Source organism: Schistosoma haematobium, chromosome 7, assembly GCF_000699445.3.
Source record: "Schistosoma haematobium chromosome 7, whole genome shotgun sequence".
In the NCBI taxonomy this organism is placed as follows: domain Eukaryota; kingdom Metazoa; phylum Platyhelminthes; class Trematoda; order Strigeidida; family Schistosomatidae; genus Schistosoma; species Schistosoma haematobium.
Window position 1 is genome coordinate 5226789 of NC_067202.1, and position 16765 is coordinate 5243553.

The following is a 16765-nucleotide window of genomic DNA, read 5'->3' on the forward strand; positions in this document are numbered from 1 at the left end:
GTTATCTGATAATCTTTTCATTCTGTTTAAAGACATTTCGTGAACCGTTACTTTTTCTATCCACTTCCATCTGCTTACGTGAATAATATTTTCTTTGTCTCATTTATATATCATTATCAAAGTGTATTAATCTATGTAGTTGATAAATTGAAAATCAAAGAGTGAACAGATATTTTGATCGATTATAAGATATTAACTTAGGTTACCTAAACATCTAAATATAATTTCTTTGACAGGTTAGTTTTCGTTATTTAAACATTTCGAAAGCCAAAGAACACTAAACAAGTATGTTTCGTCCCAGTTTGGAGCCCCTCATTCGTGAACATCAATGATCCTATCAGAGATCAAACTGAGAATTTTCATCCCTCATGATTAGCGTATTTTACGTAGACCTCTAAGTCGGTGTGTAACGGTCCCTATTTCTGACCTCAACCGATTCCTGATATTATACGATTATCAACCAGTGTCACTTGTGATACATTTGTCTCACACCTAACATTTATTAGACTCTAATGATCTCAGCTTTCCAATATAACCTTTAGAATACTTCCCAAAGTAAGTCACTAGGTTCCATAGTGAACTGACATTCGTTAAAAAAGCAAGGAGAAGTGAACATTGAATATAACAAAGTTCAATATATGGTGGAAATGATCTGTTTGTTTGTTGTTGCTTTTTTTCACATTCATTAACCTCTCAAATACTTACCATATTATGAGTTGTTATCATGGTCAAACTTTGGTTTATGTGTTAATCTCTTTGAAAGTTCGACAAACATTCAAGTATCGATCATCTTTATTGTAGTTATTTTAACATTTTGATACTCTCAGAATTTATTGAATTCTCTGTTTTGTTTTGTTTTGTGTAGAGAGGAACCAAGAATTGCAACGAGTCGTTATTCTTTAAATGATGGCAGTGTACGTTTCGAAAGTGAAGATGACGGGGAATTAGATGAATATGCAGGTATTGTGTGTATTTTTGTGTGCTCGTGCATGTGTGTGTGTTAATTTAAATTGTTGTTAAAATAAGCTAAACTGAGGACCTTTTTGTTTGCATCATTTTGCAATACATTTTATTTGTTTATCTTTCGCTAAAAAATTTATAGTCCCGTATTTTCAATTTTGGTGTCTTTTTCACTGGTCTTTCTATGAATCTAAAATGCTAAAGTGTTTTAAATCATAAAGACGTTTTTTTCATAGTTGAAATCACGAGTCAACCTAAGCTAGACCATTATTGAAAACCCGAAAATCACTGGACGGCCCTTTCGTTCTAGTATGGGATTCCTCATAAGTGCACATACTAGGACGAAATAGCCATCCAGTACTTCCAGGTTTTTAATGATGGTCTAGTTTAGATTGACTGACGATTTAAACTGTGGAAATACCACAATCTCTACAAATCCCCATACTGTCAACATTTTTTTTCATTAGTTCACACGTTTGCTATCTTCTGACATCTCCACGGACATTGCCTTCAACTCACTACAGAATTTCATCATTAAATTGTTTGTTCAAACATCCTTTTATGATGGACATCAAGTATAAGTCTATGATATTATTGACGGAATATAGATTGGATAAAAGCATGTTCCGTCCAGGGTTATGTTCGGGCACACCGGTTGGTTATTTCATAACTAATCCGCGCTAGTGGATACTTGGAGAAGACTCTAGGATCCTCTCGTGTAAAAACTATAAATATACCAACATTTTTTCTTACCGTAATTCCTACTTCCATCTACCCTTGTTATTTGGAATATAATTTCGTCCCTTTTCAACCGTGTTCTAATTTGGGGACTTGTCGAGTGAATTGGTGCCTAAGAATACTGAGCAATGTCAATAGCTGGGTCGTATTAAGAGAAATTATAACAGAAATCAAGTTTAGGCCATAAATTTGTGTGAGGGTTAGTCGATGACACTACCTAAACAAAAGTAGATTAAATTGGGATTCGAGTGTTAAACCTCACCACTAAGCCAACCACTTAGTGAAGATATTGAGTAATATCATTTTATTGAAATATACATCTATATGATCACCAAATATTGAAGAAGGTAATTGTGTTTGTAGTACAGCTCTTATGTAACACTAGGTTGAAATGGACTTTAGTAAAATATATCGTTTCCCTCCTTACTTTGTTAAGAATATTTTCAACGAGCTACTCATCATCATTTCATTCTGTTTTCTTATAGTGTTTACTCACTCTAGTTTAACGAATGACACAGAACCCCTTTGATGCATTCACCGTTTCCTATGCACGTTTTTTTCTTCAATTCGGCATAATTATTAATCAGTCTACTGATCCCATTTGATAGTATACTTAAACCACTAACGTCATTTTACGGATCATAGATAGTACAGTCATACAAACGACTGGATTTTAATAATAACTGGGTCACTAGTTTATATTACATGAGATTGGTAACCCTGCGACTTGAGTGTCAAATTACTTAACTTTCAGCTAATTAGTTGTTGCTTCGAATTCCTCTCTCCATATACTTCTGTGTGAAAATCCATAGTGTATTGCTCACTGTCATTTAAACGAACAGTTTGACTTGGTCAACTATGTTCACAAACTTGTACTTGTTAAATACATGTACACATGAAATTAGATTGTAATCTTTTTCATGAACAGTGGTTTAATAATTCAGTAATTATTGAAATAGTAGTATAACTGTAAACAATTCTATTCCGATTCAATACTTTAAAGGTTAAGTGCTATCTGAGAGATCTAAAATGTTCTAAATTTAATCTCTAGTGTGGTCGTGGATTATTATTATTATTATTATTATTATTATTATTATTATTATTATTATCAGCTTTATTCAATATTATATTTTTGGTACAATATAGAATTCTCAGCGTAAAGTATTTCAACAAGTTTCCGTTTCTTTCTTCTTGGTCGGTCCTGGCGATAAATATTGAGTGATCGCCAGTTAGATGTTAGCAGTTCACTAAATGAACATCTGAATAATGTGCATTCTTTCCGTTGTATATTGCCAGCAACCACATTGTCTCTTATTGAGTTGTTTGTAACTTTGACAACGAAAGGTTGTACACTTTTCAGAAACTCAGCAGAATAGGTTGTGCGATTAATAAACATAATGATATATTAAAACAAACAAAAATAGATAACTTGTTGAAATATCTAGATGGCAGGAACAGGTAGCCCAGATGATCAAGCAGGCCGCCGAATGAATGCACACTTACGTTTAGTCTTGCAATACCATTAGATAAAACAGCTGTCAAGAGGTTCCTGGTTTTCAGTGGTTATTTAACTAAGATCAGATCATGAGGTTGTGAATCTTCATCGACTGAGATGGTTGTGTCACGTATTACGCATGCCCAAACACCGATTACCACTGCGCCCAACTCTGACTGGTGTTAGAGACGATTGGAAGAAAGACAGAAGTGGCCAAATCAAAACGTTGGATCAGCGCTTGAAGTCACTAACTTCTGGTCTGAGCCATGTTGGTATATGCAGACTACTTGGTTGAGGTCAGCGTGACTATCATAACCAATGGTTGGAGACTGTGGATGACATAGCTCAGAATGGATCACAATGGTGTAGGTGTATACACTCTTTGTCTTCCCTTAAACCGTGAAATTAAAATTACTTCATTCCTTTCTTTTTACGAAATGATTCTATCTTCCTGTACTATGTCCTTATATGCAATCTTTCTTTTTATACATTACTATCATTGAATTAACTACTTTTATGAATTTGGTGTTCATCTTGTCTATGCTAATGAGGTGTGGCAACTTGAACCGATGAATATATGTGCCTGGTCCTACGTTGTAGGTGACTGACTGACTGAAATCAGTTCGTCATGTAAACTATGGAATTCAACATTCTGCATAAATACCCGTACACTAAAAATGGCATTAGCTATGGAAATGTAGGCTATATAGATATTGGTCAAAATATCAACAATGTAGCAAACCAAACCATTACGAATCAAATTGGTTATACTGTAATAATATGTACTATTTTGCTGACTCTCGCTCTCTGTCTTTTCATAGAACCTATCATATGTGACTTATACACCGCCTTAGTTTGTAACTATTATCTTGGTGAAAATAGGGGTCTTCCACGTATGAATCATACATCATACAGTATGTATGGCTGTGTGTATTTTCGTTGTAAAACTGAGCTACTTTACATGATATAATAACTTAATGATAATAATAATTGTAATGATAATCATAATGAATACCCCTTTTATTTATATGTACAATGGTACATGTGAATCAGTGTGTTATGTTTCATTTAATTGTGCTTTCTCTATTGTGATATTCAAATACACATACAAACTTATGCATTAATGATTATGACAATAGTAGTATGTTATCTCATTTCTGAAATGTATACATAAAATAGCTTACATATATCAATATTGTATAGAGTAATAAAGTTTTAACTTTGAACTTCTTTTTCTATGCATCTCTTAAATACATTGATCTATTTTTCTAGAGTTTCATATTATTCTTTCTGGTTAGTAATCAGTTCATGAAGTAAGTCATTGACATTTAGACTGGGAACTGTTATATTAGGTGTAGAATACTTGGTTGGGGTCTGCGTGAATATCGTAACCAATGGTTAGAGACTTTGAATTATGTTGCTCAAAATCGTTTGCAATAGTTCAGGTGCATCCGTTCTTTGTCTTCCCTCGAATTATGAGCTTCTGAATTCCTCAATAACTTTTTTCATGTTTTTATTTCATTAATTTATGTTTTCTCGGATCGTATATTCGATGCCTAATCTTTTCAACCATTACTGATACTGGTACTACCTTTACTCTTCTAGGATTTGGCCTAAAAATTTCATCTCTCTATGCCAACGGGCTATAGAAACTTGGATCGATGAACGAACGTACCAGGTTTTACTTTGCTACTGACTGATTAGTGTTGTGTAGTGTAGACAAACATGACGAGAAGAAAAAAGTTTAGAACTGATTGGTCACTGAGTAGTGACCAGTGTCATATATGTTAATTCCTACCTAATACTGCCAGTCAAATTCTAACGATTAAGTTACAATGTGGCTAGTAGTCTAAATGACTTGATATTGTGTGCATTATGTTAAAATGTAATCTGGTGTGTATTAAAACTCATGTGCGAGGAAGGGAAACCGATTTATTATCATTTAATGCACACGGTGCTTTCACAAAATCATACATTAAATACATTATTTGCACATCTCTCTTCAGTTGTTCTGTAAATACTTCCCTTTCTGTTCTCTTCAATTCAATCTTCTGCTGGCAGGCATTTCACTTCCGGTCGGTGCTGCGTATTAATTATATCTGTCGACATAAGTAGCCTACACCACAGATGGTTGAAGGTAGTCGACAGGAAACCCTGCCTAATTGAGGTTTTGTGCCACTTGGCGATCGTCACCAATATGTAACTGTAATCTTGAAGAAACTGATGTTGATCATGGGATTTGAGCACGCGTTACCTAGTCTCATAGTCCAAGACGTAACTACTGAGCTATCCATCCTGTAATTGATCTCCTCTAAAACTAACTTATTTACAATTGACTGATCATCGAGTAGTGGTCTCCAGTGTTATTTTTGGCCTAGTCCTTCAGTGTTCACTGAATTCTGTCGACTAATTTGCACTGTGGTAACGTTGCACACCGTGTAAAGTTGTGCAACGCGGGCTCGAATCCTGTTTCGAGCATCTGATCCCTCAAGATTGTAGGTATGGATGCCTCACGACTGCACATTTTCAGACCATTTAGTAAAAATGGATCCGGGATTTTTGAGTGTGAGGTTTGCTAAACAATGCATTCCAAAAGTCTGAGAGTTATCTGTATGAACATATCAGCGAGACGCACTCACAAACATCACGAATAAAAAACACAAATATGGTGAAGTTTAGTGAACTTAAAATGAAATCTACAATGAAAATTACACTTTAGTATGTATTAACTTATAACTAAATTAACTGAAAGTCGACCGAAAATTTTAGTTGCTACACACATTCACTGAATATTGAAAACGCTGACGTTAACCAACTCAACCTTGGATTCCATCGATAAGTTTTAAGTGAAAGGTATTCGTATGATTGTAGATAGTATGAAAATAAAACATAGTATTTTAATTAGAGCAGTGAATTAAACAACAGTAATAGTATGACATTAGTTAATGTTAGAGTTCATAGTTGGCATTGTTCTTAATCGACTCCACATTGGAACTTACTCAAGTCAACTTTTTCATCTCTTCCTATAGTCTGAGTTTGATTTTTTTTTTAATGTTATCCCCTTATTTCTCTCTTTTCCCCCAAATAATGCCGCCACCTTTCATCATCATGTTACTGAGAATTATGTAATTTGAAAATCAGTCAATAAGTCAGTCAAATGCAACTTAGGACGCCGTAACACTTATGTATGTCACTTCAAGTTTCTATCATCCTATCATTAGCATGAAGAGATAAAATAGTCAGGGCAAACCCTAGAGTAGTACAATTACTAACACTATTGGTGGTAATAAAAGAGATCAAACATTTAAGAGATAATTCGAGCAAAAAGTAGGAATTAGTTAAATTACTAAATTTATGAGAAATTCAGAAACTTAGGATCTAAGAGAATACAAAAAGTAAATGTGCCCGCGCTATTGTGAACGTTTTTAATCCATGTCACCCAGTTTGTAACCATTGGTTACTAGAATCACTCAAACTCGAACCACGTAGTTTGCATCTACCTACGTAATTCAGTCGAATAGTTAATATATTTATGGACTGATGTCACGTTTTGGTTTAGTCACCCCTATATTTGTTCCAGCCTACTCAACTCTTACACCACTAATCTCGCGCGCATCTGTTGTCAATAGATGTACATACGTAATATATATATATATATATATATATATATATATATATATATATATATATATATATATATATATATCCCAACCATCTTAGTCGACAACGATTCACTACGTCGTCAATGCGTTTTCCATATCTAGTACTAGGCATCTAACTTCAGGTTTGCTAACTCAGTGTTCTCAAAATATACGCGCAGTAGTTCCAGGACACCTATGATCAAGTACTAGTACACTAAGTATATCCTTTATTTTTGAAGACCATATTTCACACCTATAAATTAGTAGGGATCGAACTTCTTCAGAGTAAACCCCAATGTTGGTTGGCATGTTGTCCATATGACATAAAAACCACCGTCATATCTGCATGTGACTATAACCAAAAGGTTAAGACAAATCTGCGGATTTCAACAGCGTCTACCGAACTGATAAAGGCTCGGAAACCAACCCCATCAGACTCGGAACATCAACAGCGAAGGCGATTTAGACGTAGACTGACAAAATGTCTAAACGGTGATCATGATCAGTGATAGGCAGCTGAGGTAGAAGGCGGCGGCCATAGAGATAAGCAGCAGTGACTAACTTTTCATAATTATCAAAGAAACAGGTATTAAATATCCGAGAGTTAGTGAGAATATCTCTGAAAACGATAGTATCCAAAATATTAGCTTCTGTAACATTCTAACGCTGATGAAGAGGAATCCCGAGAAAATCAGGTTAGTTTCAGATCTGAATGTAGGTATGTAGATCAAATATTCACACGTCGCCAAGTTTTAGAACACAGACATACCTACCGACTCCAAACTACAGTTGTATTTCTTAGCCATAAGGCAGTGTTCGACTCGGTAGATCGAAAGATTTTATGGCCCATCAACGCTCTCTACTCGAAAAACACTAATCGAGTCAGATCTGTTATCGGGATTAATAACTTTAAGTGATCTTCGCTATGGTTGTTTGCCTTTTTCATTTTTTATTTAATGTCATGAATTGGAGTTAACACAAAAATGAGTAAACCACATATTGATCATTGTTCAGTCTTTGTTATTTAAAGGTCAGACACATGAATTGATCTTTGGATTCAGTCAATCATAAAATCAACTTAAAGTCCCATAAGACATATATATATGTGTGTATTTTGGCCCTAATTGTCATACCATTATAAATAACACAGTAAGATGAAATTTCACAAGAGAAATGGTTAAAACATTTAAATTAATGTAGTCGCATCACTGATCATAAGGAAAATAAAGGTTTGAAAATTATTTTTGTTCTAGAAAATACGAATTAAAAGGGTATGTATATATGTAGGTAGGTAGGTGGGTATGGAGTAACACGAGAATTGAATCGACAATTGCACCTGTGTATGGCAACTCGAACTGATGTACATACGTACGAAGTTCTACATTGTTGCTGACTGACTTGAGAAAATATGATCAATTAATCAAATTGCCAATTTTCTATCTAGACAGTTTATTAGATTATAATAAGAAATTATCTTTAATCGGTTGTCATACTGTAATATTTTTTTTTGTTTTTACAACAGTTTAAAATATTTTACATTAGAAACTAATTAAATATTTTATGATTTAATTTTGTTGTCATTTAACTTTGTTGATTACTGAAAATGATAAGTGTGTTAGGTAAAACTCTACTATACCGACAACTTTAAGCGAATTTTTCAGAATGACATAGAGATTAATTAATAAAAAATAACTAATCAGAATGCAGCTTTCGTGTAAAAACTGTAAATTATTACTTACTATAAAAAATTGTTGCTCTGGTTGTTAGAAAGGAGGGGCTTCCGAAGGAACTGGACTTTCACCATGAGGTGTCATAACTCTTCTAAATGAAGACTTCTTAAATCCCAGGGCAGAGTTTAAATGGTTTGAATTATTTTTTCTGGTTAGCGTTTTTAAGTGAGTTAGTTTTCTACGGCGTGGGGTTGCTAACCCTATGCCCAACCCTCCTCTTTTACTTGGGCTTGGGACCGGCAGTAACTGTAGAAGAGCTACAGGCGGAGTTAGCTGAAAAATACAGAAAAATGATAAGATTACAGAGGATCAGAGGATTTAATATAATTAATGAACTTATTATTGTTAAATATCGATAATTTAGGCTGTAGACCATAGTTCTTTAATCGATCTAGACCTTACATCTTGTAAGATCTAAATCCTAACTCTTAAACTCCTTAACCATAGCTCTTTAAACTGCGATCTTCATCCTTAAACTTTTAAATCCTAACTGTTATTTCCCGCAATACTCCTAACCGTAGCATACTGACCTTAAAAGTTCATCGCAAAAGAAAACTACCATCCAATTGTTTCAAAATACAAAATATGATAAAAGTTATGAGTTTCAGCAAAAAGCTGTCCTCAACAGCGTTTTAACTTGATTGGTCTCTCAAGACCGTCGATATATTATGGTTTTACTGTGTATTGCAATTAATAATCATTCACTATTTGTTAGTTTTAATCCCAAACTACTATTCTTAAGTCTCATTTAGCAGCTTGCATAAAAGTCGATTATTTACATAGTAATAAATATAAACATGAATTTGTAGCGTATCGCCTTTTCACTATTCAGCATTTTATATTTGAAACCATTCTCAGGTGAATTCTACCTTTTTTCATTCTGCTGCTAAGTTTTCCACCACTTCATTTGTGGTTTACTTATGTACTGTTTAGTTAGTCATTTCATTATTTTTAACAAAAATGGTTTATTTTCAAAGTTGAATTAATGAATCGATCTAAGCTAGACCACCATTGAAAACCTGTAAGCACTTAACGGCGCTTTCGTCCTAGTATGGGACTCCTCAACAGTGCGCACCCACGATCTCGCACGTAGGACTCGAACCTATGACCTTCGATCTTGCGGGCTAACGCTTAACCTCCAACGTTTCCGAAACTAAACTATCCCAATGTGCTTTCTGGCCATGATACTTTATTGTCTTGGTTCATATTTACATTTTCATTTCATGACACTGTTAACTAACGAACATCTTGTTAAAACTTCTACTGATATTTATTATTGAAGGGGTTTGGGAAACTGAGTTGGCTTCGTCTTAATGTATGAAACACCTCGGTAATCAATAACTTTTGAGATCGTCTAGAATTGCGGTGAACTCCCTACTTTCAGACTATTGAAATTTAAAATTCAATGGTAAACATTTCCATATTTAATTGACTTACTATATTTAACATAACGATTGTTTAATGCCATCATTGGTGATTGTTTCGTTTTTTTTTCATATGTAATAATGAACTTCCTACAAATTAATAGATTCTCGAATGCTAATATCATGGAAGCTAATCAGAAATGAGTGTAGGATTATAATTTAGTTGCTAAATTCATGAAGATGATTCGTTTAAAGTATAGCTGCTGATGATGATGTTTTTTTCTGGTCACTAATTTGTGTCTCTCCCATTGTCACACATCTACTCTACCTCCAACTGTTTACCTCATTATTCATCAGAAGTGTAATTTCAATCATTAAACTTTGATAACAATCTTAATTATTAATTAATTAATAGGTCTAGACTTTTTCATTTCTCATTCAAAACATTATACGAATGCAGACATACATCCACACACCCACACACATACACATTGGAGTACTAAGCACTCTGAATGTTGCACTTGATTATATATCTTGTGATTTGACTCATCGGGTACACATATTATCTCTATGTATGCATAGAGCTAATATATATTTGTATTAAGCCCACATTTGTTCATTGATTTACTTTAACTGCTCACTCCTTCTCATTCTTCTTCTTCTTCGTCGTCGTCGTCTATACACCTATCAAAGTCTCAAATTGTGTCATATTACTTCTGTTGTTGTTTTTTTTGGTGAAGAATTTGTCTGTCTATCTATCCATCTATCTATATATCGTCTGTCTAGCTATCAAACCGTCTATTTATCTAGTATCTATTTGTGTAACTCCATGCAGGATTATTTACATGTTTTTTGTTGCTGTTTATTTACAATGAAATCATGTACTATTATTATTATTATTATTATTATTATTATTATTATTACTACCAATTAAAAAGATGACCAATTTAGTTTAGACTAGTCATAATTATGGAAAATATATTTATCTAATCATAATAACTATTTTAATGACTTTGTGAAATCAGATAAGATTTTGTTTGTTTCTATGTATGTGTGTGTGAATTGGTGAATATAATCAGACAATTCAAAGGTTGACATACATATATATATGTAATGGTGTTGATGAGTATGTTAGGTAGGTATGTATGTATGTATTTGTTCACGTATTATGATCTGTCGTATATGATGAGCAATTTGAACTTTTCAGGTCATTGAAGCTTTCTTTTGTTTTATATATGTGAATAAGTCAAAAATTCTTCTTACTAGTAGTCGTCATTATGATAGTAATGGAATCATATTCAATACAAATATCAACATATCATAGATTGAGTAAATTTTAAAATCTACGGCAAGCTTTGTACGGAGCTGAAAATTGGAGAATTACTACAATCATCATCAAGAAGGTACAAGTATTTATAAATAGTTGTCTACACAAGATACTCAACATCCATTGGCCGGATACCATCAGAAACAGCCTACTTTGGGAAAGACGATGGAAATGGATAGGACATACACTACGCAAATCGTCAAACTGCATCACGAGACAAGCCCTAACTTCGAATCCTGAAGGAAGGCGGAAAAGAGGAAGACCAAAGAGCACATTACGTCGGGAAATAAAAGCAGATATGGAAAGAATGAACAACAACTGGAAGGAGCTGGAAAGGATTGTCCAGGACAGGGTTGGATGGCGAATGCTGGTGAGCGGCCTATGTTCCTTCATGAGGAGCAACAGGCGTAAGTAGGTAAGTACGACAAGCTTGACAGAATAATTGAGAAGCCCACTGAGTTCATTTACTGTCACAGAGAATTCAGCTAAATCCTCTTTTTCTTATTCAATAACACTATAGGTTATTTTAATTATTTAAAAATCTGCATCAATCAACTCCAGACAGTTGGATACCAACTCATTAGTTTGAAGGTCAGACGCTCACTTCTAAAACTGAAAATGTTGGACTCACCCTAGTTGAAGTCGTAAACAAGGACTCCTGAATAATCTCGTGGTAAAACAAAACAAATACCTAATCCTTTCAGCTCTTCAATGGTTGCCTAACCGATATCAGTTTGTAATGTAAAATAAGAAACAATTCCTGATCAATTTGTCTTAAGGAGTCCTGATTATCTTACAACTGGAGTCGTGGCTGTGCACAATTAAGAAATTCCTAATTAGAAAGAATTAACTGACCATTCTTCCTTTTCGTTATTCTTTATTTACTTAATTAATATGCGTCTTTGTTTGAAACTGAGTGTCAAATCCTCCGTCAAATGTAAAACACGGAGGGAATAGGAAATAAATGCATCGACTCAAGTTCCCATACTAAGTTAGCAATATTCAGTGAAATTACCACGTGCAATATCAAAGGAATGGAAATATTCTAGTACTAATCATACTGATGAAGAATAAACATTCAGAATATATATATAGTATGAAAAGTCAGTGACAAAGCATGAGTAAAGGAATACTAGAATTGAAAATTTAGATTTAAAAAAAGTGTGAAGTTGCATCTTTTGATCTATTCTAAGCCATTTTGTTGCCTAACGTCTCCAATCACTTGTCGCGGTTACCGTGCAGACTCTAATAATGAATGACCATCATGTATTTATTTGGTAGTGTTAAAAAATTTATAGTCTCCTGAGAACATACAACAACCGGGTAAGAAGTGAAGCTTTTGATATCATATAGTGGTTTGATGTAGTCGGCCGGTAACCCTTTCGCAAACTAGGTACGTACGAGATAACACTTCTCAGTGAGACGTTCCTGCAATCTTGAGTGGATTGATTCCCAATGAGCGATTCGAACCTGAATCACCTAGTCTTCAAGTCAGAGGCATTACCATTGAGGAATTCTGGTTTATTGAATGATCTTTTTGATCCAACTCTGGTTCAAATGCTTGTAACTACTTAGCGGTAATATGGAGACAATCTTCACAGGATGCGCGTATGGTAACTAAAGCCGTTCGTTCGTAATTCTTCACTCCAACAACTGGAAGATTCAAACAACACACAAAGATAGATTGAAATCCACTCCCATTTTACAAGCTTGTAGGTATCTGGATTGAGTAGCTAAATAGACAATGCGTTGAGCGTTTAAACCGAACAATACTAAGTTCGAGTCTCTATAAATATAAACACTGGTATTTAGGAACGAACCTTGGATAAGTTCAATATAGGATGAAGTATACATCCTGAATTCCATGGCTATCTACTATTCAACTTTGTGTTGAACGATCATTTGTGCAGTTTGCTTTGTCTCTTTTTGTCATACTATCTTCATTAATGTGGTTCTTGTTTCCGTGTTTTACAAAATTTTAAGCCGCAACTGGTTTGTTGAGTCACTAATTCTCACCTTCATACTTCTTCAAATGATAGCGCCTCACAACTTACCTTGCCCTTACATGTAAACACAGACACATACTCACTATTGCTGTATTTTCAGAAAAGTTGGAAAGTGCAAATTTTGTCAAAATAATGACAATTTTGTGACAGTTAATTTTTTTGCATGTGTTCAAATGTACTCTCTCACATTAACTACTGAACAATCTTATGTATTTGTTTGTTTATTTTGGTACTGTTTAACCAAATGCTAATCATATAATTTAACAAGTCTCATCATTCAATCTATCCCTCCCTCTTTCTTTCTTTCTTCCTCTCTCTATCTCTCGATAACGGACTAACCATAGATCCTAATTATTTATTTTTTTAATTTGTGAATTATGAGAGAGGCCATGTGTGTGCACTTGAAGTTTTTCTGTATAGCATGATATTTATACAGAAGGATGTCCTTTGACATTTTAGTACATTACATGTTTACAAGTGCATATCGGTTCATGAATTTCTTTGAAAACAAGAATGTACAAATATATTCAACATTGTTATTTTTTTCACGGTCAATTGTTTTCAGTTTATGAATTATTTAGATGAACACAAAAAAATAAGCTGAGTAATTTCTAAGTAGCTTTTTATTCAATGTGAATGTAGATGTCTGGTGATAATTTTAAGTAATTTCAATACTTGAAATCATGAGTCAATTAAAGCCAGACCACCATGGAAAGCCTGGAAGCACTAGACGGCCGTTTCGTCCTAGTGTGGGACTCCTCAGCAGTGCGCACCCACGATCCCAACCCCCCCCGCCAGATTCGAACCTAGGTTTTCCATGATGGTCTAGCTAAAATCTCCACAAAACTCCTTCTGATAATAATTTTAAGTGTGTTATTTACATCATTGTTAAGTAAATAACTTCATTTGATTGATTCAATGAACACAGTTTACCTACGAATGAATTTGAATGTTTTCTACTTCAAAAGTCCATGGATTTGTATTAGTGTATGCTTTCGAGGTGTAATGAATCAACTTTCGAATTCAACATAAAAACACTTTTTCATACTGTTCATCAATCTGGTAATTGAAACATACACGGAACTGTAAAAAAAAGAGTAAAGGATATTCATAGGTTACTAGTATTCGATCATATGTGTCTTCGAAACATTGCTCGTATATCATGGGACCATCGAGTAAGTAACACAGTTGTTAGGAAACGGGTACTAGGTAAGGATGGCAAATCAATTGATGACGTAGTGAAACTTCATCAGTTGAGATGGCTTGGACACGTGTTACGTATGCCCAACGACCGACTGCCTCGATGTGCAATGTTTTGTTGTATAGGAGTAGACTGGAAGAAAGCTAGGGGCGGCCAGACCAAAACATGGCACAAGTCCATGAAGTCACTGACAAGTGTACTGAGTCATGTTGGTAGGTGTAGACTACCTGGTTGGGGACCGCGAGATGATAGCAACCGATGGTTAGAGACGTTGAATGACATGGCTCAAAATCGTTTGCAATGGCGCAGGTGCATCCACTCTTTATGTTCTCCCAAATTCTAATCTTCTGAATTCCTCATGTCCGTTTTTTCCTCTTTCCAAATTTATTTCACTGGATTATACTCTTTAAATAACATCTCCAAACCCTAATCTTCCTTATTTTATTATTTTATTTGAACACATATATTGGTACAGGAGTGCGCCAAACATATATGCGCCACACAATTTCAGTTCATTAATTGCGTGTGGGCTGCGTTACTGCCCGGGTGCCCAGACCGAAGCAGGTGGTTATCTTAGGGGACCACACCCCGAGCCTTTGACCTAAAGGTCTAACCCACAAGGCAGTGGAGCATCGTAAGGAGATGCAGTCCCATGGTAGCCGGTGACCGAAAATTGGTTCATACGCCATTTGTTCCCGCAGGATACTGGTGCCCATGTGCACCATTGGTTTGGAATCCGGTTAAAGCGCCGGACATTCGCTTTTCGTCCTCTCATTTTCGTAAACAACACCCCCGCCACGAGAAGGCAGTGAGTAGGACTTCCCTGACAGAGGCTATATACGCGTGGCCGTGTGAGAGTATTTCGAGAGGGAGGGCGAACCCGCCCCGCTCTCGGCCATACCAGGGCGTTTGGGGGCTAATCTTCCTGATTACTGCTTATACTCTTACTACCTCTATCACTACGGGATTTGAATCGACAACTGCATCTCTGTGCTAATGTGATGTGGCAACTCGAACTGATGTACGTACGTACGAAGTTCTACGTTGTTACTGACTGACTGTAAAAAAACAAAAACAAGATTAGCGTGGAATTTTCAGTTTTACTCTCACATACAATAACACTGACCGGTTGTTCCTTAGATCCCTAGGTTTAGGATACTAGACCATTGATTGCCTGAAATAGTTTTGATGGGAAGGATATGAACATGTACTAGTGATGACGTAAACATTATACCTTCTAGATAATTTATCGATTTTCTGGACTCATTAGCTTGATGGACAACACATTGGGTGTTTGAAACCAAAGGTATATGACACATCAATACTGAGGTGCCGATACATCTAACCGACGAGTCTTAAATAGAAGGAAACTCACGTCTTTGATTTCACTGCTAGTCACAGTTTATTTATTCGATAAAAAAGTGACGAGGCATTTCTGAAAGAGGTATACCGTCTGACGTATCCACCACTAGGCCAGTGGCTATTATGAATAACAAACAGTAATAAGTAAACTTATAACATTTAAGTTTCATTTTTAAAGCATCCTATACATATTATTATTATCTATAAAGGAACTTGGAATGATCGTCTACTCAATGGACACCAGATATAAAATAGTTTGTATATGTTTATGTATATGTAACACTGAAGGTACATTATTTTCTGTGTAATGATACTTGTCTGCTGTTTATCATCGATATTTTTTGTTGTGCCTCTCTGCTATCAAAACACAATTTGTACAAATTTCAAACAATATTTACTCTTTGTCTTGACTTTTTTTCCATTGGAAATGAGTTCAAATTAACATACTGTGTACACTCATTATTATTATTATTTCATGTAAACAGCTTAAATTGGAATTTTGACACTGGTTTATTCATATTATTTATCTTGTTATGATTGTGTACAATGTGTGTAACACACTAATTCATTCTTTTGTATATAACATATCCATGTTTCGGTGCATTATGCTTGTTATATTTATGTTTGATGTGGGTATATATTTCTCCAAATTGTGTTATTTCAATAGACAGCGTTATTCTAGAAATTCAATTAGTTCTGTTATTTTTAAAAAAATTATAACAAGTACTTTTGAAATGGTGTAAATGCACACATACTCAAAGAATGAAAATACAATCGAACAGTAACTACAACATTATGTTCATGTTTACATCTACAAATATTTGTTGTACGTTGTTATTCTGCTCTAACATGGTTGAAAGTTTTTTGGCACAGTAATTCGATTTGATGTGTGGATATGTGTTTTTGTTAGTTTTTGGATAGAATTTTTGATATGTTATTGT

The 16765-nt window shown here is 34.7% G+C and overlaps 1 protein-coding gene across 2 annotated transcripts in view; it reads left to right on the forward strand.

Moving 5' to 3' along the window:
- MS3_00009473 (uncharacterized protein) overlaps positions 1-16765 on the forward strand; it is a gene marked incomplete at its 5' end in the record, with an annotated part of 55263 nt that overhangs the window by 19262 nt on the left and 19236 nt on the right. For both annotated transcript variants that reach the window (XM_051217852.1, XM_012936811.3), the window contains one exon: positions 866-960. In XM_051217852.1, coding sequence (XP_051064280.1) covers positions 866-960 — 95 coding nt within the window. The remainder of the gene's footprint in view (positions 1-865; positions 961-16765) is intronic.